At 37.3% G+C, this 22,556-nt stretch overlaps 2 protein-coding genes across 2 annotated transcripts; both read left to right on the forward strand.

Annotated features, from left to right (window-relative positions):
• Positions 1–976: 976 nt before the first annotated feature.
• fzy (cell division cycle 20 protein fzy) lies at positions 977–15,312 on the forward strand. Its single transcript, XM_089637146.1, has 10 exons — positions 977–1,461; positions 2,096–2,217; positions 2,780–2,986; positions 3,919–4,012; positions 4,138–4,367; positions 4,686–4,832; positions 6,573–6,700; positions 7,455–7,602; positions 7,730–7,929; positions 13,122–15,312. Exons 1-10 carry the CDS (start codon positions 1,164–1,166, stop codon positions 13,213–13,215), a joined length of 1,668 nt encoding a protein of 555 aa, XP_089493272.1. The 5' UTR covers positions 977–1,163; the 3' UTR covers positions 13,216–15,312.
• A 1,803-nt stretch (positions 15,313–17,115) lies between these two features.
• Positions 17,116–19,131, forward strand: LOC149420039 (caspase-8-like). Its single transcript, XM_089637147.1, has one exon. It carries the CDS (start codon positions 17,320–17,322, stop codon positions 19,000–19,002), a length of 1,683 nt encoding a protein of 560 aa, XP_089493273.1. The 5' UTR covers positions 17,116–17,319; the 3' UTR covers positions 19,003–19,131.
• Positions 19,132–22,556: the final 3,425 nt, after the last annotated feature.

Genomic DNA, 22,556 nt, shown 5'->3' on the forward strand with positions numbered 1-22,556 from the left:
TTTGATAGCGTCGTGTGTCGGTAGAAAAGATGATGCGCTGTACATTAACTTTTGATGTGAGCTTTGCGTGTGGCAGCACCTTTACTCAAAAAAAAAAACATTTTCATCACGTGATTTTTCAAACATACATATTGATCACATACACATTCATCATATTATGATAAATAAGAACGGTTATTACTAAGAACAATTGTAACTAACAATAGTGATTTTTAAGAACATGACATATTCAGCACAATTTGCCAGTTATTACCAATTACCAATATGCCAAACAGTACCAAGCCAACTGTAACCATAAATAAACCACTCTCACTGTAACCGACGTGCGTCCGACTATCGTCCGACTTATGCGTCTGACCGCATGGTTGATTTATGAGTCACCCACCTTCCCGCTGTTTACAGCTCGGATTGCAATCGTTTTGGTGGGCTAAAAAATATTCAAACTTGGAAAATTAATTTAACCATTAAAACGAACTTATAAAATACGAGTATTTGAATTTAGATATTGATATTTTTTCTTAAATTGTCTCAAATTTCATTTTTTGAAATTCGTTAACCACCCTAGGTTTCCCTAATGGATTTTTTTTAATATTGTGGAGAATTATTCCTCCCTCCTGAAATCTCTAGCCAAATCAAGAATTCAGCATTTTTTAAGGGGTTCTCACAATATTTCATTCGCCGACTACTACAAAACATTAAAATAAAAACGTATATTTCTAATAATGCAGCAAAATCATAATATAACTCTTACTCAACATGTCTATAAAACGCTTTTGAGATCGATCAATCGAGCGGTGATTTACCGGCGGCATTTAGTCCGACCAATCACAACCAAGTACCTTAAATACGTTTTATTTGTTAAGATTCTAGCCGTTAGTGGTTTATTTATGGTGGTTTATTTATGTTCTAGCCCCTCTGATTTGTAAACACCAACGGTCAAAAAATCTAAATTCAAAATTATTTCTGATCTGACACGTCTGACACTGAACGTGATTATTATAATAATTTATTCGTTAACTCTATTTCAACAGTTTATAACTTCTAGAATTTTGTGAATAAAATATAACCGAGAAGAAGCAGCTCACCTGAAATACGACACTTAATATTAGAATAGCGGTCGCCTAATAAAATTTAAGCTGACAATAATTTAACAAATATTTTTGATGGCGCAGTTCAACTACTTAAACGAAATAAATAGCCTTATTTCTTTGGACGGGCCTTTGACCAAAGGGCCATTGCCTAGATGGCAAAAAAAGACTCAAGAAAATTCCAAACCGCCATCGAAAAATAACATATCAAACATGAAGAATTCGAGTTCAAGTTTTTTGAACATGAGTTCAAACATTTCGTTTCAAAAGCTGTCGGTTTCTTCTAACCAGAGTATGAACTCCAGTGCGGCAAATGTTAAATCAAGAAGCCCTGACAAGAAAAAGAAGACCCCTTCTAAGAGTAAGTCGCCAGGTTAGTAATTATAGCAGATGTGACAATAACAACAGCAGCTGCTGATTTAAATAACACAATATCACTTCAAATATAAGATTTTTAAATAATACAGTGATTGTATGGATTGAATGGCATGGCTTTAAGATTTTCACAACTTATTGCAATAGATTTTTGTTGTTGTTTGTTTAGGTTGTTGTTTTAAAACATAGTTTATGCCTTGTAAACCGAATGCTTTTGGGTGTACATGTGTGGTAAATCCATGTTCCGCCTTATTAAAAATGTGGAAATCCGGAAAGAATGCATACCTGATGTAAGCGTAGAAAATAAGATTAAGAAAAGGGTGCTTTGGTAGTTTGGACATAAATGTATATAATGATAAAAGTAAATGGTACATGGCACAATAAAGTGAATGGAATACTTCAGTCGGTTTATGACAAAAGTCAGAATAACAGAATAGTGTGTGTGAAAATGAATTGTGAATTTGAATGAAGCAAGGAGTAGGTGCCAAGAAAGAGTGTGCGGCGATTCATCTTCATTGCCTACCGCTGCGGATGTTAGTTAAGAAATTGTCATTGTTTCATGACACATTATCCTCCAGTCAGTTTTATCCAGTATCCATTGTTTTATTTTTACGAGTTGCATTTGTTTTCAGGCCGAAGCGCATCGACACCGACCCCTCGTAAGGGATCCAAGACCCCCAACAGTGGAGGAGCAGCTGCTGACAGATTTATTCCATCCAGATCTAACTCCAACTTTGACCTGTGCCATTATATGGTGAGTTTCTCCTTTACCTTTCCGCTGGCCTCTGTCTTTCCTCCTTCCTACATGGATCTCTTCAAGACTCAGGTTCATTAATTCCTTTTCACGAAAAGGCCCTCTCTGAGGTGTATGTGTGATAAAAAATATACGACCATTGACCATGATACAAAGGTAACAAAAAAATATGAGACTGGTGTAAGCATAATGAATAAGACTCAGAAAGGGAAGTTGAGGTGGTGTGAACATATGCGAAGCTGATGAATGAAGAAAGGAGTGTAAAGAGAATACATGACTTGAAAGTAAATCTTAGAAGAAGTCAGCTACGCCAGAGGAAGACATGACTCGACTAAATAGATCAAATCAACAGTCTGAAAAAAGAGTATATTATATGAGACGGTTTATGAATGTGTACAAGAAGAGCTTGCTAAGACAGAGTTGTGTGGCAGTCGATCCTTTCAGCCTACCCGTGCGGTGAAACAGTTTAATGGTATCGTGATATTTTTGTAATAAATGTGGAAACTACTTTTTATTTGTTAGGTTTGATTATTTGTTAATGTTAATTTTGTTTCTTTGTTAGGTAAATAAGCAAGCAGCCCGCACAGAGGGTGACGATGAGGAATCAGGCTCCCCCGGCAACACAGAGGCACAGGAGGCCATGAAGAGAGCACTGGCGGAGAACATGAGCGCCCCCCTGCCACAGGGCCAGCGCTTGCTGCAGTATACTTGCAAGGCCCCCGCCGCCCCCGAAGGACACCAGAACCCACTGCGCATCGTCTTCTCTCAGGTAAACTGTTGTTAAGTTTACCTGGTTTTAAGTGATCTGTTTTAATATGTAGGGATCATTCCTTGCCACAATAATATTTCTTGCACACTGAATTTATACCACACTTGTTTCCAACATTATATTTGCCCAATGACTGCCTCGTGGGTTATTTCACGAAGACACATTGACAGCCTTACTAAAAAACGTGGTGTAAATATTCTGCAGTGCGTAAGGTCAGAACAATGAAAAACTTGACTTGGTTTGGTTAAAACAGTCTTAAACCAGGCTCAAGGATGGCTTTACCACACCAACATCGAACAACATCGAACGGACGTGTAAGAATGTAATTAGTAAGGCCCTTCGTATACAGAGATATTTACAAGCTACATGACTATGCTACTCTTTAAAGCTAGTATCCGTACACGGCGCTACTCGAATTATACTAAATCATTTTGTGCTACCGTGGAATTAATTCAATGTCAAATCGATGTGACTCGATTGTGAAGCGACAAAAACAATAATATTGTTTTTCTTTATATTTACAAGCATAATAAACAATCTAAAAGAAGATTTTGTGTTCACCATTAAAACAAAATAAATGTTAATTGTAAGGCATTCGTCGCTGCCAAAAAATTGACTTTTCTTTCCAACCTCAACCCACGCCTTCTCTGCTTAATCCTTTCTAACGTATTCCGGTAAATTATAGTTATTTAAACATGATAATTTTCCCACCTCCAGAACAAATTTAACATTCAAATGAGTAGTTAATGCGAATGCAACTCGCATAGCGTGCTAACAGCACTGTCAGTAGTATCCTCGTTTATGAATAGTCTGAGCCATAAGAATAATAATTTGCAATAATATTTAAGATTACATGAATGCCATTAAAATGTTTAGGTTTGCACCTTGGCATGCCGAAGGTTAATAAGTATTGTTTTTCTTTATATTTCTAGTCAAAAGCACCTTCAACCGTAAAAGCCAACAGTCGCTATATCCCCCAAGCTCCTGATAGAATCTTAGATGCTCCTGATATCATCGACGACTATTGTAAGTATCTTTGACCTTTTTTTTTTTACAGTTTTTGCATTGTTGCAAGTGATGGGTCGTCAGCTCGAATAGGACAAGAGGAAGATGATAAAACCAAAGCAACTAAATGCTGTACTTGTTTCTAGACTTGAACCTCCTGGACTGGAGTGCCTCCAACCTGCTAGCCGTGGCGCTTGGCGGCTCCGTGTACCTGTGGAATGCCGGCACAGGCGTGATCCAGCAGCTGATGACCCTGGACCCGGCAGAGCATGTGTGCTCGTTGGCCTGGATCCAGGGCGGCGGCTCACACCTCGCCGTGGGCATCACCAATGGCACCACCGAGCTGTGGGACACGGAACGCATCAAGCGCCTGAGGGTGAGTGCTGCTATCCCATAGAGATCTACAACTGAACCTCTCTCTATCCAGACAGATGATTCATACCTCCGTCTCTCCGGACACACTCTTGTTCCTTAAAAAACTCTCCACAGTATCCTCAAAGGAAATATTTTCCCTCAGGGCCTTCTGTTTGGAGTTAATATAATCAGGTTATTCGCACCCCAGGAATGTTAGTCTTTATTTGAAAGAAAGTAAAATAATTGTGTTTAATAAATAATTTGTTTGATTTTAGCAGCCAACAATTTACCTGAATATTTCAAAGCATTAGTCAATAACACATGCCTCGGTTGTTTTCAGATAATGGAGGGTCATGAAGGACGAGTGGGCTCGCTGGCGTGGAATACATACGTCCTCTCTTCGGGCAGCCGCACCGGGACCATCGTACACCACGACGTGCGTCAGAGAGAGCACATCATCTCCACGCTCAATGGTCACTCTCAAGAGGTAAGCCTATCAATAAACCTTTACAACACTGGCCTTTTTAGCGCAATCTATCCCATCTATTCATGGCCTGAAGATTGCGATGCGATTCGAAATCTAAAAGCCTTTGAGTTAACCTTCGACACCTTACAGCCTCTGAGCTATCATCGAATAACAACTCAATTGGAGTTGTTCCACTAAGGAACTTAAAGGATCACTTCGGGGATAGCTGCCGATGAAGCCCATTTGCGACAGCCGCGTAGCTAATGCTAATGGACTTTACTAATAGTGTACCTCTGTTTGAAGCGCCTCAATAACAAAGTTTATATAACTGGAATGGCCGTGTTGGACAGGACAAGTAGCGTGAATGGAAGAAAGCTGAATACCAAAGAGGCTCCTATTTAGTAAGCCTGCAACAGGAAAGAATGTAGGGATACCTTAAGTTTTCAAGTCAATTCGATCATTTTAAAAACATTACGAAATACAATTTTAATTAGTTTTTATATGTAATATTGATGAGTTAGTATATTAGGAAAATAAATAAAAAAATATGAAAGCAGATTTGAAATGACCAGCAACAAAGTTTGCCGTTTAAACTCTGCTTCATTGATAGTTAGTTAAATATATCAATATCTGAAATGATTCTATTTAACAACAAGATAGGTCTCACCACTGGCATGACCATAAAACAGTCTATGCTGTCGGTGGCGGAGATTGGGAACATTAATGCTCTCCACGATAGTTGAGTTTTGGAACCATCCACGAATCAGTCTGAAGAAATCTGTCTGTGTATCATCCCTTTGGACCCGTAGATAGTTAATTCTGATCAAACTCTAGAGAAAGTCAGTAGGATAGATCCACGGGTAGTAGTTTAGGTGGCTGGATGGTGTTGTGACCAAAAGTGCAGCTTTTGACAAAAGGGAATGATTGGAAACGGCAGGATTAGAGGTGTGGCAAAAAAATATCCAAGGGCTATTCTCACTGAAGAGATACCGATAAAAGTGTCTTGTGGGCGTTTTGTTTGTGACTGTTTTAACCACTACATAGTTATGCTTAGCCTCCGGTGTGAATGATTTGCCAGCTTTTGTGTTTCTTCCCTGTTTATTTTATTATAGAACGGAGATGGTTTAAATATAGTTTCCATGAGCACTTAGGCAATAAACCTTGTGCTATCTCCGATTTTACCTCATTCCTTTAACGGTAACCTGATCCCTTTTATAAAGTTCACCAGGGTTGTCATTGGAAATTATGCTATGTCCTCTGGTTCCACAATGCGTCTTCCCAGGTTTCATCTCTCCTCTCCCCTCTCCCTTGATACCCTGAAGGCCCCACGACGGAAGAGTTCACTCCCCCTTGGTTCCCTGTAGGCCCCCACAATAGAAGAGTTTACGGAGGTGGCCTTATCGCTCCTCTCCACTCCTCCTTGGTTCCCTAAGGCCCATGAGAGAAGATCAAATTTTTTACTGTCCAATTTTCATCCCATGAGAATCTAGGGAATTAAAAGGTCCACTCCAGAAGTCTAAATTAGGTCTAAATACTCCGAGATGCAACCCTGTATCTCGGAGGTACTGTTCCTTGGTGTCGCTCAGCCTGGGCATGGTAGCTCATACCTTAGCTTGCGATTGCAGCTCGTGTTTCCACTCCCTGAGCGATGGGTTTGCCACACATACATATTACATTATTAATTTAAGTTTGATTTGCCTGCATTTTTAGAGGCTTTATAATGTTGTAAAGCACTGAATTAATCTTGTTTCTTCTTTCAAGGTGTGCGGTCTAAAGTGGTCTCCTGATGGCAAGTACCTGGCGTCCGGTGGCAACGATAACCTCCTCAACATCTGGGCACCAGCTTCTGGTGAACATCACTCCCAACCGACGCCCATCTATTCCTTCAAGTAAGCCTTCATACATTTGCCATTGTATTTGATAGATGCATTCAGGGTGGATGCTATTAACACTGGGAGCACTAGTGTACAATTAATTGAAAGTAGTTACGTAGATTTTTTGCATCTGGCCTACAACACATTTGATGGCTTAAAGATAGACTGGACTAATTGTTAACATTGATTTAACAAGCGTTATTTCATTGCGAGTACCTAGACGGGACACTCGACTGAACGCCTTGTATAATGTTCCAAAATCTGCTAACAATTATTTCGTAAACTTGCCTATTCAAAGATTGCACAGACTTGGTAATAAGTATGGTTCAATCGATGTTTACCGCTGCCAATCAGTGTCAAAATTTAAACTGATATAAATATTTTTCTATTAGACCTTTTGTTGATTCTTATCCTAATCTAGCGTAATAGAGATTGTTAATTAAGTTATATATGTAGTTTATAGACTAATGTCAACGACAATTTCACACTTTTTTTTATTCAATTGATTTGGAAGATATTGGCAGATTATCTATTTTTATTTCACTTACTTAAATTTCATGTTACCTACGTTTCGTAAACTCTCATGTTTCATGTTACCTATATTTTGTTAACCTATGCATTGTTAAATCTTATATTTTATGTAATCTGTATATTCTTATATATTATGTAAACTGTTTATTTTTATTGTATTTTAAAAAAAAATTGCATTGTATGTAAAAGCTCTATGGGCGTTTAAATTAAATAAATAAATTAATGTTTTATTTTTTAGTCAGCACATGGCCGCCGTGAAGGGGCTAGCGTGGTGTCCGTGGAGTGCTGGCATTCTGGCTTCAGGCGGTGGCACGGCAGACCGCTCCATCCGCATCTGGAACGTGAACAATGGCACCAACATCAACACGGTGGATGCCAAGTCGCAGGTAACAGACACAACATTCAGTTTATACCTTCATTTTATTGAAATATAAAGCAACCTTACGGTTACCACAAAGACTCTTGCCGTGTGTATGTATCTTTCTTGAACTAACAATATAGCATCCTCCTCAGGTGTGCTCCATCCTCTGGTCCCAGACCTACAAGGAGCTGATCTCGGGTCACGGTTATGCCAACAACCAGCTCATTATCTGGAAGTACCCGCTCATGACGAGGGTGGCGGAGCTAACAGGGCACACCGCCAGGGTGCTGCACCTCGCCATGTCGCCTGACGGGACTACCGTACTCAGCGCCGGTGCAGATGAGACCCTCAGGTAAACAATAAATCCATCTTTCAGATGATGCAACGACAACCTTGCAGTTGCACCCTTTCATTTATGCACACTCTTATAGTTGTACCCAAAACAACAGACCGTTCTCTAGTGCTGTCCGGAATAAAGCAAGTTGCGGGCAGTGAGTGTGATGTAGCAAGTCACCAACTTGTCACCTTTCTGCGCATGGTAAACGACATGTTCTGCGCACCTTTTGGTTCATCAAGAAGTTATTAATTTTGTAATATGGCAGTTTGGGTATTGGTCCATCCATCATGCTTGAATAAAAACTCATATATAAAGGCAATCATTTATTACATCCTAAATCAGGGGTGTCAAAGATACGGCCCGCGGGCCGCATGCGGCCCTCGGACCCTATCAATACGGCCCGCGAGCCGTATGCGGCACTCAGGTCCCATCATTACGGCTCGCTACCACGTGACAATATTATGTCGCGGAGGACAGAACCGCACTCTTTCATTGTAGATTTTAGATATTCAGAGGACAGTCGATGCCTACGCGTGTTTAAAATTGCAAGCGATTGATTTACAGAGTAATTTCAAGAGACGCGCGCATCGGACGCGGTGCGCCGTGCACCGAGCGTGAGCGTAACCTTTTCTCTTACGCCGGCTAGTGGCGCTGGTCTGGTGCACGACTCGTACTCACGAAGCCCCCTCCCCCCCGACCATGCACCACTAGGGTCGCAGTTGCCGGTCGCCGGCGCAGTCAGATTTAAGCCTAGCATCGAGCGGTCCCGTCGATTGTATATATTACTTACGTACTCATAGTTTGTTGTTCATTCAAGTTCTAATATTGGTACGTGGCATAATGTCGCAAAAACGTAAAGTTGATAGTGAGTGCAGAGTTTTTCAGACAAAATGGGAAATCGCATATTTTTTCACGGAATGGAAAGGTAAATCACTTTGTTTGATTTGCAATCAAACAATTGCTGTTTGTAAGGAGTTTAATTTTAAGAGACATTATGATTCGAATCATAAAGGAAAATTTGAAGGTTACACTGAAAAGATAAGAATGGACAAACTATTATCTTTAAAATCCAACCTTCACGGCCAACAGTCGATATTCACTAAAGCTAAAACTGAAAGCAAAGACGCCTTAAAATCCAGTTTCATTATTGCATTAGAAATCGCCAAGAGATCAAAACCTTTCACTGATGGTGATTTTATTAAAGAATGTATGTTAAAAGTGGCTGATGTTTCATTCCCATCACAAAAATCAACCATTCAAAATATTCCGCTGTCAAGAAACACTGTTGCTTCAAGAATAAGTGATTTATCTCAAAATTTGGATTCCTAGCTGAAGGAAAAAATTAAGGAATTTACACACTTTTCGCTGGCTATTGACGAGAGCACTGATATTATTGATACTGCTCAACTTGCTGTCTTTATACGAGGTATTAATAGTAACTTTGAAATATGTGAAGAACTATTGAAGTGCGTTCCATTGACAGGCACCACTACAGCAAATGATATTTATTCTGCTATTGAGCATTTAATAGTACAATATGAACTCGGCTGGAATAAATTTTGCAGCATAACTACGGATGGCGCTCCTGCCATGGTTGACAAACATTCGGGTGTTGTGACTAAATTAAAACAGAAAATATCAGAAAATTTGTGGGAATTCACTGCATCATTCACCAGGAATCACTCGCATCCAAATATTAAAAAATGGACCATGTCATGCAACCGGTAATTAAAATAGTAAATTTTATAAGGAGCAGAGGTCTAAATCACAGGCAGTTTAGGCAATTTTTACAAGATTTGGACGAAAAGTATTCCGATGTACCTTATTGACAACGACTGGTGGCTTGATTGTGCATTTTTGGTAGATATGATAAAACACATGAATGACCTCAATATAAAGTTACAGGGTAAAGACTTGATTGTCACTCAAATGTATTCGCATTTACAAGCCTTCGAAACAAAATTAAGACTGTGGGAAATTCACATAAAAAACCAAACACTCGATCATTTCCCTCACGTGAAATCATTTGGCACAGTGAACCAGACAAAATTGGATGAGTATTCTCAACTTTTGCTGAATCTGATCACAGAATTTAACAGTCGTTTTGAAGATTTTCGCAAAATGCATAAAATGGAATTCCCACTTTTCAACAATCCATTTACTTTTGATGCTGCACTGGCACCAATTCATTTGCAAATAGAATTGATAGATCTCCAATGCGACAGCATTGTAAAGGATAAATTTAAGGAAGTTAATGTTACTACATTTTATACACAATATTTCAAGAGTTTGAATAACTATCCAAGTATAAGAAATCATGCGGCACGTATCCTGTGTATGCTTGCTAGTACGTATTTATGCGAGCAGATGTTTTCCGTTATGAAAATAAATAAAAACAAACATCGCTCATGGCTTACGGATGAAAATCTCCAATCGATTCTAAAAGTAACTACGACGAATATGACACCCGACATCAATGAACTTGTCAAAAACAAGAGAAGTCAGGTGTCCGGCTCAAGATAATTTACCTTGTTACCCTTCTTTTTAACTTACTGAATTTATAATAAATAGGTATCTAAGGGCCGTCTGTTTCAACGCTAGCTATAGTAAAAGTAAGAGTAAAAGTAAATGCTAAAGTTAAATTTCACCAAAATGCGTTTTTCAATCAATTTAACTCCTGGTTTTACGTCACTTTTAACTTTTGTTTTAACTTCCCGAAATCCGAGAGTTACTCGCGAGTTATTGGCGATTCTCGAGTTACTCCGCCATTTTGACATATTTGACAGTTCTATACGTAAGGTTCTTCTGTTGAGTGTTGTTACGAAACGATTATTAATCATAATTAATATTATCGAAGATGACAGTAGTGAAGATGAATTCGTCAAGCAAAATGTTTTACAGTGAAAGCCAAAAACATTTCGACCCCGTGTTAATAATATGGTCATTTGGGATGATTCCGAATTTTTGGCACGGTATCGCATGTCGAAAGAGCTTGCAAAAGCTTGTGACGGATCAAATTGAGGGAGATATTACGACTACTGGAAAGTAAATTATATTTTTTCCGTGTAATATCGTATATATTATAATAGGTCGTCATTTATTTTTAAATACCACAGAAATATTTTTCTAGGAACAAAACAATGTAATAAAAGTATATCTTTTTTCATAAACTTTGGTATAAAACTTATTATTATATTAAACCCTGTATATAATGTTTCAATATACATATTATAATTGAAAAGAAACTATGTAATAAATATATAACTTTTTTTACAAAGTTTGGTTGGAATTATTAATCAAAGGAAACTAGCCCCTCCAATACTCTCAAGAAATTATTCCTAAAACTATAAATCGATCTTCATCATGTAAGTAAAAATTAAATTCTGAAATAAAAAATTCGAACACAATAACAAACAAGAAGTCGGAAGAGGTTATAATGACGCACAACAAACTTCTGTATTTTGACACTATTTGACAGTCACTTAACCAGAGATCATATTTAATCTTCGGTGTGGCCGTACCAAAAAATAATGCCGTGCGTTTTTCCACGTAATTTCGAGGAATATTCTGCTTTTTAGACTGGCCACACTAGTAACTGTTACTTTTGCATAAAGGCACTTGAAACAGCGCGCGGTCCGATTTAACATCATTGTTACTTTAACTGACAGTTAAATTTTTAACTTAGCTCACGATTTAGCATTCTGTTGAAACAGACGGCCCTAACTAAATAAAGATTTTAACAATTAAGTATGGGTTTTATTTTTTAAATATTGAGTCCGGCCCGCTTACACACGCCAAATGTTATAAACGGCCCTTAAGAATATCCAGTTTGACACCCCTGTCCTAAATTACATAACTGTCTCAGTAATTCGCCGCTCGAAGGTCCGAGAAATTATTTAACGCCGTTGAAAGCACAAAATCAAGCTTTATAATTCCCCGGTACATATTCCTATGTCAAATATACAAAACATATGTACTCTCCTGGAATATGGAGTCCATATTTTGCGAATGATGTAGATCTATAAGAGAGAGTACAGAGTCGATTTACAAAAATACCAAGAGCTTTGAAGGACCTGCAATATGAAGATAGACTCAAGGAACTAAGATTATCAATGTTAAAAGAAAGAAGATAAAGGGGTGACTAGATTGAGACTTTCAAAATTTTATCTGAACATTATTATATCCAAGAAATCTTCACCACCAACAAACATATAAATCTCCGTGGATACTCAATAAAAATTAACCAAACACCTTTTGCAACCAAACCTAGGAAACACTTCCTTGCAAATAGAGTAATGGATGTATGGAACAAACTTCCACAACATGTCATCGATTCTACTAATATAAACCAAATTAAAGCTCGATTGGATTCTTATTTAGAAAAAAGACAAATGAACTTATTTTTTTTAATTTAAATCATCCCAATTACTGTTAAACTTATTGTGAAATCAGATTTGAGCGCATCAACAGAATGCTGCCTGCTCAATAAATCTATTTGTATAAATATGTAAATGTTAATTTGTTAAAAATCTTAAATCTCTGAAAGTTATTCACTGGTTGCTTTGAAATTTTGACACAACGTTGCATTCGAATAAGCGTGTGTTTTTTTATATACCTAAATTATATAGATGTCACCTGTGACAGGTAAAAACATGTTTTTTTTTTTAAAACAGCACCATCTGTTGGACTTAAAAGCTTCACGCTCTATTGTTTCTCAATCTACACAGAGAGCAATGCGTGGCGGGGACAGCTAGTACTAATAATAAAATTTAGTAGTCCGCCACTTGCCTTGATTTGAGCGCAAACTTTTGTACCGACGTGCGACGAGTTGGTTTATCTTACTTCTACACACTCGATTACTATATCTCTCACTAGCTTACTCTCGCTGACCACTTTACCGTCACCAGGGTTCATTGTTATTTTAGGTAGTAACTGTCGCATATGTTTCTGTTTGTTTCTTTCTGCCACGGTTTTTGTTTGAATAAATTTTCAAAATAGAGTATTCTCGTAAGAGTAAACATGATACCTTAACTTAGCCAACAGATACAAAAAAATAGATAGATAGCAGTGTTTATTTCTTTTTACAAAGTACCTGTTTTCATTTTAAGCATATTTTGTATGCACCTGTACATTTTTGAGGTGACGGTTTAGTGAGAGAACTGTATTATTTTTTTAAATTGTTAACCAATGTTGGTGTTGTTTCCCAGGTTATGGAAGTGCTTTGTCCCTGACGCTTCCAAGAGCAAGAAACCCACAGAAGTCACTGCGGCCAAGAGCATCTTCAAACAAAGCATTCGATGAAGACTGCTGACTATTCTATTAAGAGCCTGGTAACCCTACGAACATTTGTGAACACTAAACCCGTAAGCTAATGGGGATGGCCTTTTTTATAAAATCAATATTACAATATCATTATTTCATCACTTTGTTAGGTAGTTTTATACTTTAGGTATATTTCATGACGGTAGTTGTGTATTTTTATATTTTGGTTTTTAATTTTATATAATTTTTATTACTTATCTAGTAATATTTCGAAACAATGATATTATTGTATTTATTTGCACTGACTGAATATTATTATAAAATAATGTAATAATAATATTATTATGAAAGATGGGAATAATTTTTGACATATTATATTCATGTTTTAGCCAAGCAAGTTATTAAAACTTATCTCCAATGACTTTTAGGTTGGGGTGTTTCACAGAAATTCATTCATGTAACATTGTCATCAAATGTCCAATCAGTGCCAATTTTTTTTTTTTTTACATTTTACCGATTTTAGGTCTGTTATAGCTTTTGATGATTGTGATGAGCACAAAAGTCCAACTGTCATGTTGTTATGCTTGTCAGCTGATCACAAGCTGAAACTGATCTAGAATCAGAATTTAAAGGAAACCTTTCAAAATAATGTTAAAAAAAAAACCCAATGGCGCTTTTTGGCCATTTGATGACAAAGTTACATTTGAATTTCTGTGAAACACTCCAGCCTTAGTAACTTAGGTGTAAGTAAACGAGCAAATAAATTGCCTATTATTCCTTATTGCCTTACAACAAATTGTCTTTACTGTCAATAATCTTGCAGGGCAAGATGCTGGCCGTCAATATTGTCGTGTCTCGTCAAGATTTCCGTAATGGATAAGACAAATTCAAATCACCAAAAAACGATCTCCTGAAATAACTCCACCAAATTTGAATAAACTTAACTAAAAATCACCAAATTAATTATTAATATTAATCACATTCGAAATTATGACAGTTTTGGTAGCGCGTAGATGGCGATCAAAGACGCACATATGTAACAAAGCGACAAGGGAATAGATTTGGCCCAGCAATATTTTTATAATATCCATAGTCGAGCAAACTCACTGCCAAGATAGGGCAATATTTCCATCTTAAGCAAAAAGGAAGCTGAAATTTTCAATTGTAATAAGACCTCTTATGTTTATTGACCTATTATAATAAAAACCACATCAGAATGTGACCATTAAAAATTACCAGCTGCCTTTTTGCTTATGACTGCAGAATATATCGGTAAGAATAGGCAATGCACGACAATCTTGTGCAATCTTGACGGAAATACAAAAGTTGCTCGTTTACCAGAGCCAACATCTCAAAAGCCAAATTTAAAAAATATTTTTTATGATATTTCCATTCCAATTTCTTTTCGAATATATCAACGGTCACGAAGAACAATGTCGATTGTGTGAATTTATAGTTTTGCAGCAGAGCTGTTTAAAGTTACGTTTCTCCATTGTTACTGTTGTTAATATATTTCTCCTATTAAACACTATAGTTCTTGATCAAAAGGCAGAAATGCAACTTTAAACAGCTCTACTGCAAAACTACAAATTTGAAATGTGCGTAATATGTCTCACTTTAGAAAACGATTTTTAAAATTCATCCAGTGATTTTTCACGTGTAAAGCTCCCCGGAGACGGTCAATGACGCTTGTCACTACGCTTAATCAAAATACCCATAATTCCCCCAAATATCAATTGCTCTTCAATTAAACTTGCAAATTTACGTAAATATTCTACTACAAAACTACAAATTTGAACACTGATCGTTTTACTTTGGGTCGTTATGTTTTTGCATATTAAAAATGAAGAATTCTTTAAAATTGCACTTGTCATATATATGTAATGGTTGTTTTACATTGGCCATCAGGAAATTTAGTAATTTGAACTATGATTTCATAGTTTGCAATATATTTTTGCACGTATTACAAATGTGATAATGAAATCAATTTAATCCTAACAAAACTGGAATAAGGTCACTACACATAATAATAATGTGACTTTGAACATTCATATGGAAAGCAAAAGTTGTTGATGAATATTGTTTGTAATTTTATAGTTAAGATGTTTTTTTGACTTCGTTTTATACGTTTTTTTATAGTAGGTATGTTTAAAATGATATGTTAATATGTTATTCATTATTATTAAAATTTAATGAATATTTGTGCCATGTTTATTATAATTTATCATAGTATTGGTATGTATTTGTTTGTAATAAATAATTGTGATTTTAATACATAATAAAATATGACATCTTAATGTTGCGTTTTATGTTTTTTTTTTGATAACAACTAGTTTTGAGTTTGAGCGCGCCTCAAAAGGTAATAGTTTGATCGCCGCATTGATTCGATCTTGCGATAACGAGTTATGTAGGTTTAATATGTACATAATACTTAAAATTGTGGCTCCTCATTTTTCAACCCCACAAACCCACTGGATGCTATGAATTTATTTACATGCAAACAAAACATGTTTCCAGTGATTTCCAATATAGCCTGTTAGGTAAGTATGTTCAAATATAATCTACAGAGTGGTTGATTGTCTCAGAATTGCTCTAATAAAAGACGACCATGCATTTGGGAGCGTCTCTGGTATAGATATCTAAATTTGAATTTTAGAGAAGTAATCTTATTTAAGTGCTTTTTAACTACTCCAGCTAATTTGTTCCGTTTATTGAACAGCTATTATCCATAGAGTCAATTTGTTTGCTTTTGGGAACAGCTCATAAGGTCGCATAGAAACCGTTGTTTCCTTTACAGTCGTAGTCATAAATCAACGCCGTAGTTAGAAACACATTAGAAATATGAATTAAACAGTGTTAGAAAGAAAAAATACCAAGCTTTACCTTCAAAAATAGCAGTTAACTACAGAATAATTAAAATGTACACTTCTATGAAAACAATGGTTCTTACCGCAATTTGAGAAAAAATTTATGAAACTTTGTGAATTTTTAATTAATTATTTTTATATGAAATGACAAAAAAATGAGGTGGCAGTAAAGTTTATAATACGTTTGTCTATTAAAATAAGTGTCTAAATCTACTAATATGCAGGTGAATAAAACTTTGAAATTTCCCTTTAAAAACTCTAAAACCGTATTTAACAAAGATTTTTTTGTCTAATTTTTCAATAAATTAGAATAATATAATTCATTTCACTGCGCAATGTATTATAAAAATAGTTATTTCACCCCCAAAAATAAATATTCTCAGATTTTGTTGGTAATAAATTAAATTTGCAAAAACCGAATTTGAAATGGAAACTAAAAATGTTTTAGATTACAGCATCGTTATCTTTTTATTATCGAATTCGCATCTCTGGTCTCGTGTAAATGTCATCGAGATGGTGAGTGCGATGACCTTAGACTTTAGACCTTTTGACACTACTAATGTCTAATGTCATTTTATTCCGGACTTCCCGAGTTTTACAAAACCCAACCCATAACACAACAATAATTCAGAGAGAAGTCTTCTGCGCATCTCTATCTCGTCCGCAAATTTTCAGATCCGCGGATTTAAGTATTTCACGCCCACGCCACATAACTACAGGGACTGTCAATGAAAAATGTGTTTTTATAATTTTGACTTTAAAAAAATTACATGAGTAGTCCCGTCGAAAGTTCACATATTATCCACACATGCCAAAAAATATTATTTTGTGAACATGACCTAATAAAAATGATGCCCTGATGGAGAAATGTAAAAATCTTTGGCCAGACGAACATTAAAAATTTCTAGCCCTTTGGCACAGAAAATTGATAACTTAGAATTTTTAATTGCTTTGTCTATTTGACAATTTCTCGAACTGCGATTGTGATTATGATTCTATTTGAATTAACTCATTGACAATGTGTGCTCGCGATTTGTCTTTGGTGACATCTGTCATAATTTCAGAAACTTCTCGCATGCTTCTTTCAAATAATTTTATTATTCTTCGAAAACTTGTTGAAAAGTGTTAAAGACCAATTTAAATTTTAACTAAATGTTTTCATGTTCTACGTTAATGTCAGTGGGATATTTTATACTTGTGTCAACGTGATTAACCGTTTAAAATTTCGGTAGTAATCCGCCGAATACATAAATAAATATAAATTTGAGTCAGCAAAATGGAATTAAACTCATCCAGCTGCTTATTTCCAAATCCAAGATTCAATATCGACGTGCTGCAGCACTTGGAGAATGATTTACTGTTGGAAGAGAAGATAGCTTTGGTTTTCCTGCTGTATGATGATGTGCCAGTTGCCCAAGAGAGATTATTCCTGACCTTCAAAGCCAGCAAACAAAACACATCTTGCCAATTACTTCAGATGAATTTACTGCACGATTGGGCTTTAAGAAGTGGTCCATTTTGGAAAGAGAAACTGGTAGAAGGCCTTCTGATACTGAAATCTTTTAGCAATCTTAAAAAGTTGGACCTCGATCTAGATTTGCTCATCAAACATTTCTTGCCATACTGCTTGCAGACTTCGCTGTTCATCCACCCTATGAAGAAAGTTCTGTACTCTGTTTGTGAATCTTTGGACACTAAAGATACTAAAAGTGTTGTTTCCGCGGTGTTGAGGGACTGCCCGAGCATTAAATTAGAAATGCTGGATTTGGAATACCTTGAATATTTCCTCCTAAAGTTATTTAGACACCGATACATCCAATTGGGTGCTTTCAATATTCAATACAATCACAGTACCAGATTGGATAGCGTTGAAGCTTCATTTGTTCAGAAATTTGTGGCGATATTGAAGTCATTGGATTTCAGTGAATATTGTGAGGATTTATTAAACATGGAAGTATTCCTAAATAAGTCGCCAAATGATACTAAACCACAAGTGACCCTTTCTCATTCAAGTATTCCCAACATAGAACATCTCTTTACTACAAATCCAGCTATTACAAAACAGAAAATAATACAGGATAATTCTCAACATGCAAATTATCAATTACAAAAACATTTATTACAACAAAATAGTATGGAAGCTTCAACTAGTAATGCCAGTAGTTTGCAACCAAGAACTTTCCTAGATGACAAACATGTGAATGATGAGCGTTATATAATCAAAAATTCAACTCCTATCGGTCTGTTTGTTATAATCAATCAAGTTGTGTTTAAAAATGAGAAAAATCCTGAGCTTATTGCCGATCTGGGGGAACGCCTTGGCTCAGACGAAGATGTCAAACGTCTGACCAAATCGTGGGAATCTCTCGGCTTTAAAGTTGTGGTATTTACAAATCTTAACTACAATGATACACTTCTGAAGATAAGACTGGCCGCAAGCACGATGGTGTCGCCAGAGCACAGCGTGTTCGCACTCTGCTTCCTGACTCACGGGACCAAGGGATCTGTCTTTGCTGCGGATGGAGTTGGAATCAACATCGAAAGTATTGAGAAAATGCTTTACGTCTCAGAAGCTCCAGAGCTGGCCGGGAAACCTAAGATTATATTCATTCAAGCCTGCCAGGGAGAAGACAAACTGTCCTTGTACAAACACAACCCGCCGCAGCATGATGGACCCCTACCACCACCATCTGCAAGTTCAACATCTCCTGATAAGTCTGACATGTTTGTTCATTTTTCCACAGTCCCTAATTTTGCGTCGTATCGGGATCCATTTATTGGGACGTGGTTTATCCAATGTCTTTGTGATCACCTGGATCAGCAGAATGGAGACTTTGATTTTTTGAAATTGTGCCTCCGTGTCAATGGTGAAGTCGGAAGGAAAACATATGGAAAATTTGGTCAGATGCCAGAATTCGTAACATGTTTTACTAAGTCTCTATACCTTAGGAAAAAATAATTTCATTTGGCAATAAATTATTTCTTCCAAGAGTATAGAGACTTAGTAGAGCATGGTGTGAATTCCGGCAAGGACAGACCCTTATCTTCATTATCTTATAAGATTACTCCAAAGCATTAGATGATATATAACATTATCTATTGTGTTATGGTTAGTACACACGCAAAGCTCACATCAAAAGTTAATGTACATTTTTGGAGGAGGCCCACCACTTCCCCGCCCTGTTTTAGGTACTGATGGTACCCCTTCAGAGCTCTCGCAAGGACGCTAATTTTTTAAAAAACGAATCTACATTTAAAATTTCAAAACAAGACCTCCAAAATGTCCATGCATACGATGTTATTCGCAGTATGCAAGTGCTGTGTTTTAATAATTTTAGTAAGTTCTATTCTACTTGGTTAATATAATAAAAACACATTTACAAAATGTCAACAATAGGTAGAGAAGAATTAAAATAATACACAGCCACCTACAAAGAGAACAAAAAAGAAAAATGGTAAAGTATGCGCCTCTTTCTGTGGTGAAGGGGGTGTCGATACCCACTAACAGGCAGACCTAGGGAGAGAAAGCTGGGCGTTGGATTGGCTTCACGAGAATCAGGTTCCGCGCCCCTAAGCCAGGAAACCGGTTGTGCCTCGACGAGAAGTGTGAGTTGGGGTTGGGAATATCCCGAAGACCATGAGGAGAAAGCGTCGGAATACCTGGAGGCAGGGCGGAAGGTTGCCGATCCACGTTCGGCCCATCCTCAGTCCAGTTCCTGACCTCAGGGGAGGCGCTGCGAGCAGACGATGACACAGATCCCTCATCGTGATTTGATCTTGAAGTTTGATATGCACGGACGAGGTCTTCTGTCACCCCAGAGTTGGGGTACGCCGGACTGACACAAGAAAAATATAAGTTCAGTGCTACTACCAGCAAGCAGGTCACTCTATAGTAGAAAAGAAAGAACAAGATACAAAGCAGTGTATAAAAATAAAAGAAAATCTTAAAAAAATTATAAGCAAAATCAGTCTGTTACAAAATATCCAAAATAACCTGCAATAAGAGATAGAAAGTAAACATTAGATGCAAATAATAAACATTAGTATAATCAGGAACAGAAAATTTGTAGAATGCTAATTAATACAGTAAATAAACAGAAAGAAAAAGAAAAAAAAACAGTTATAAATATGTACATGAAAACAATTGTCTCGTAGTCCATTGTTTCCAGGAGCAACACCTGGCGTTAAAGCTATCGATTTTAGTCTAGTACTCGACTCTAAGATCAGACCATCTCTCAACCCAGATCTTTGTATACTTCCTCAGACACTCGAAATTCACTTTGTTCGAGACGAGATCGGAGTTCCAAACCGGTCTCGTTGTTACTTCCAAACCGGCCAATAATTCATCTCTTGCATCCATCATAATCTCACAGTGCCACAAAATGTGCTCAGCGGTTTGATCAGAACTACCACACGCGCAGTTTGGATGTGGGGACAGGGAGAGTCTATGTAGTCTCCCCCTGAACTCACCATGTCCTGACAAAATTTGGGTCATGTGATGATCCAATTTAATGTGGGCTCCTTCCATTCTGATTTTAACTGATGGGAAGAAGGAGAAAGTCCATCTTCCCATATTCGACCTATCCCAGCGAGATTGCCACTCGTTGAGTGACAAATCACTCATTTGTCTAAGCAGTCCAGGAAGAGTCCCGACACCGCCTGGCGTAAGAGTTACGCCGAGATGGGTAGCGGGGAGTCCCCTGGTCAACTTTTTCTTCGTTAAAACCTCCCTAATTTCTAGATCGATTGGCAAAATACCGGCCAACACGGGCAAAGCGTCTGAAGCAACGGTTCTATAAGCACCGGAGAGCGCCAGCAAGGGGGTTCGCTGACCCCTCTTGAGAGCCGAGAGTATAAGCGAATTCCCCAAACGGTGCTCCCACACAGAGGCAGCATACGAGACTTGCGCCACGTATGTACCCCTATAAAGTAGTCGCAGCGCTGGGGATCGCAACCCCCACTCAGCTGTAGAGATTCTTCTCAGTTTCAAGAAGAGGGCCTGGGCCTTGCTGGAGACCTCTTTAACATGAGTTAAAAAGGAAGACGATCGATCTAGTGTTACACCAAGATATTTGACAGAGTCTGCAAATTGAATAGTGGAGGCTCCCATTCTGATGAAAGGATTTCTTCCTCTACTGAGGGTGCCTTTCATCAAGAGTCCCACGGTCTTTTGGGGGGCAAAGTTCAACTTGTTCCTCTCACCCCAACTGAGGATTGCTCGCAAACCTTCTTTAGCCTTTCTTTCCACTTCCCTTCTGCTGTCCCCCGAGACCAGATACAACTTATCATCAGCGTAGTCGACCGATGTGCATCCTTCAGGAAAGGGTAACCTGGAGGAGTCATCAAAATTTATATTCCAATATTTAGGTGCCAATATGGAGCCTTGTGGGCATCCCTTATCAACCTTACGCACTATTTTCTGATCACCATAAACGATCTCTATTGTGCGATCATTTAAGTAATCGCAGTTGATTTTAAAAAGGTCTGGTGGGCAGCCTCTATTTTTAATTTTGGTGATCAACATCGGCCACCACGCGTGATCGAAGGCACCAGTTATATCTAAGAAGATTCCAATGTTAAGTTAAGTTAATGTACAGCGCATCATCTTTTCTACCGACACACGACGCTATCAAATATTTGTACCTATGGTAGGAGAGGGGGTCAGTTGAATTCGAGAGCGGCCGAGGAACATAATTTCATCTGTCAAAGTGACAACTTTACTAAGGGAACACGGAACTTAGTTGGTAGCTCCGTAATTAAAATGACCCCCTCTCCTTTTTGCGGCGGAGAGGGGGACGCATAACTTTTCAAATATCGCGTCGGGAGCGGTTACGTAAAATAAATTCGGTTAGCGAAGTTCAGAACCACACTTATAGCGCGTTATCTTTTTACGTGTGTCGGGTCTGTATGGGATTGTATGGCGAGCGCTATTGTGCTTTATATTATCTGTTGATGTGAGCTTTGCGTGTGTACTAACCATTAATCTCTTCTACTCTAATTGCTTTTTATATTATTATTCCGTTCCTTGGATGCTTTTAACTGTTAGTTTTTATTATTATTATTATTATACTCTAGTTCAATTTTTTATATTATTAACTTAATCATGAAGCATTATAATATTTTCCTCAGGCTTGTAATATGTATAATATGTCGACAACGACCTTCGGAGCATGGTGGTGTACAATTTGACTTTAACTTGAGAGATTGTGGGTTCAATTCCCACCCAAAATGAATAAATTAACACAAATCAAATTAAAATAACCAACATGGTGTAAACCCCAATTTAAAAAAGAAAACAATGTTAACAATGTATTCTTCATAGGTAGTAGTGTAAACAAAGTTGTTCATTTTCATAATGATTTATTTTTGCGGTATTATGCCGTTTCGGGCATGCCTTAAGAAGAAGGTAGCGCAACATGGTTTAATAACCCAAAAATATATCACTAGAATGCTTTTGGCCCTGAAAATTAAAATAATATTTAGATATTTTCATTTAATTTAAAATGATGCCAC

This window comes from Hesperophylax consimilis, chromosome 11 (assembly GCF_061612785.1).
Source record: "Hesperophylax consimilis isolate HC1 chromosome 11, BYU_Hcon_1.0, whole genome shotgun sequence".
Classification (NCBI taxonomy): Eukaryota; Metazoa; Arthropoda; class Insecta; order Trichoptera; family Limnephilidae; genus Hesperophylax; species Hesperophylax consimilis.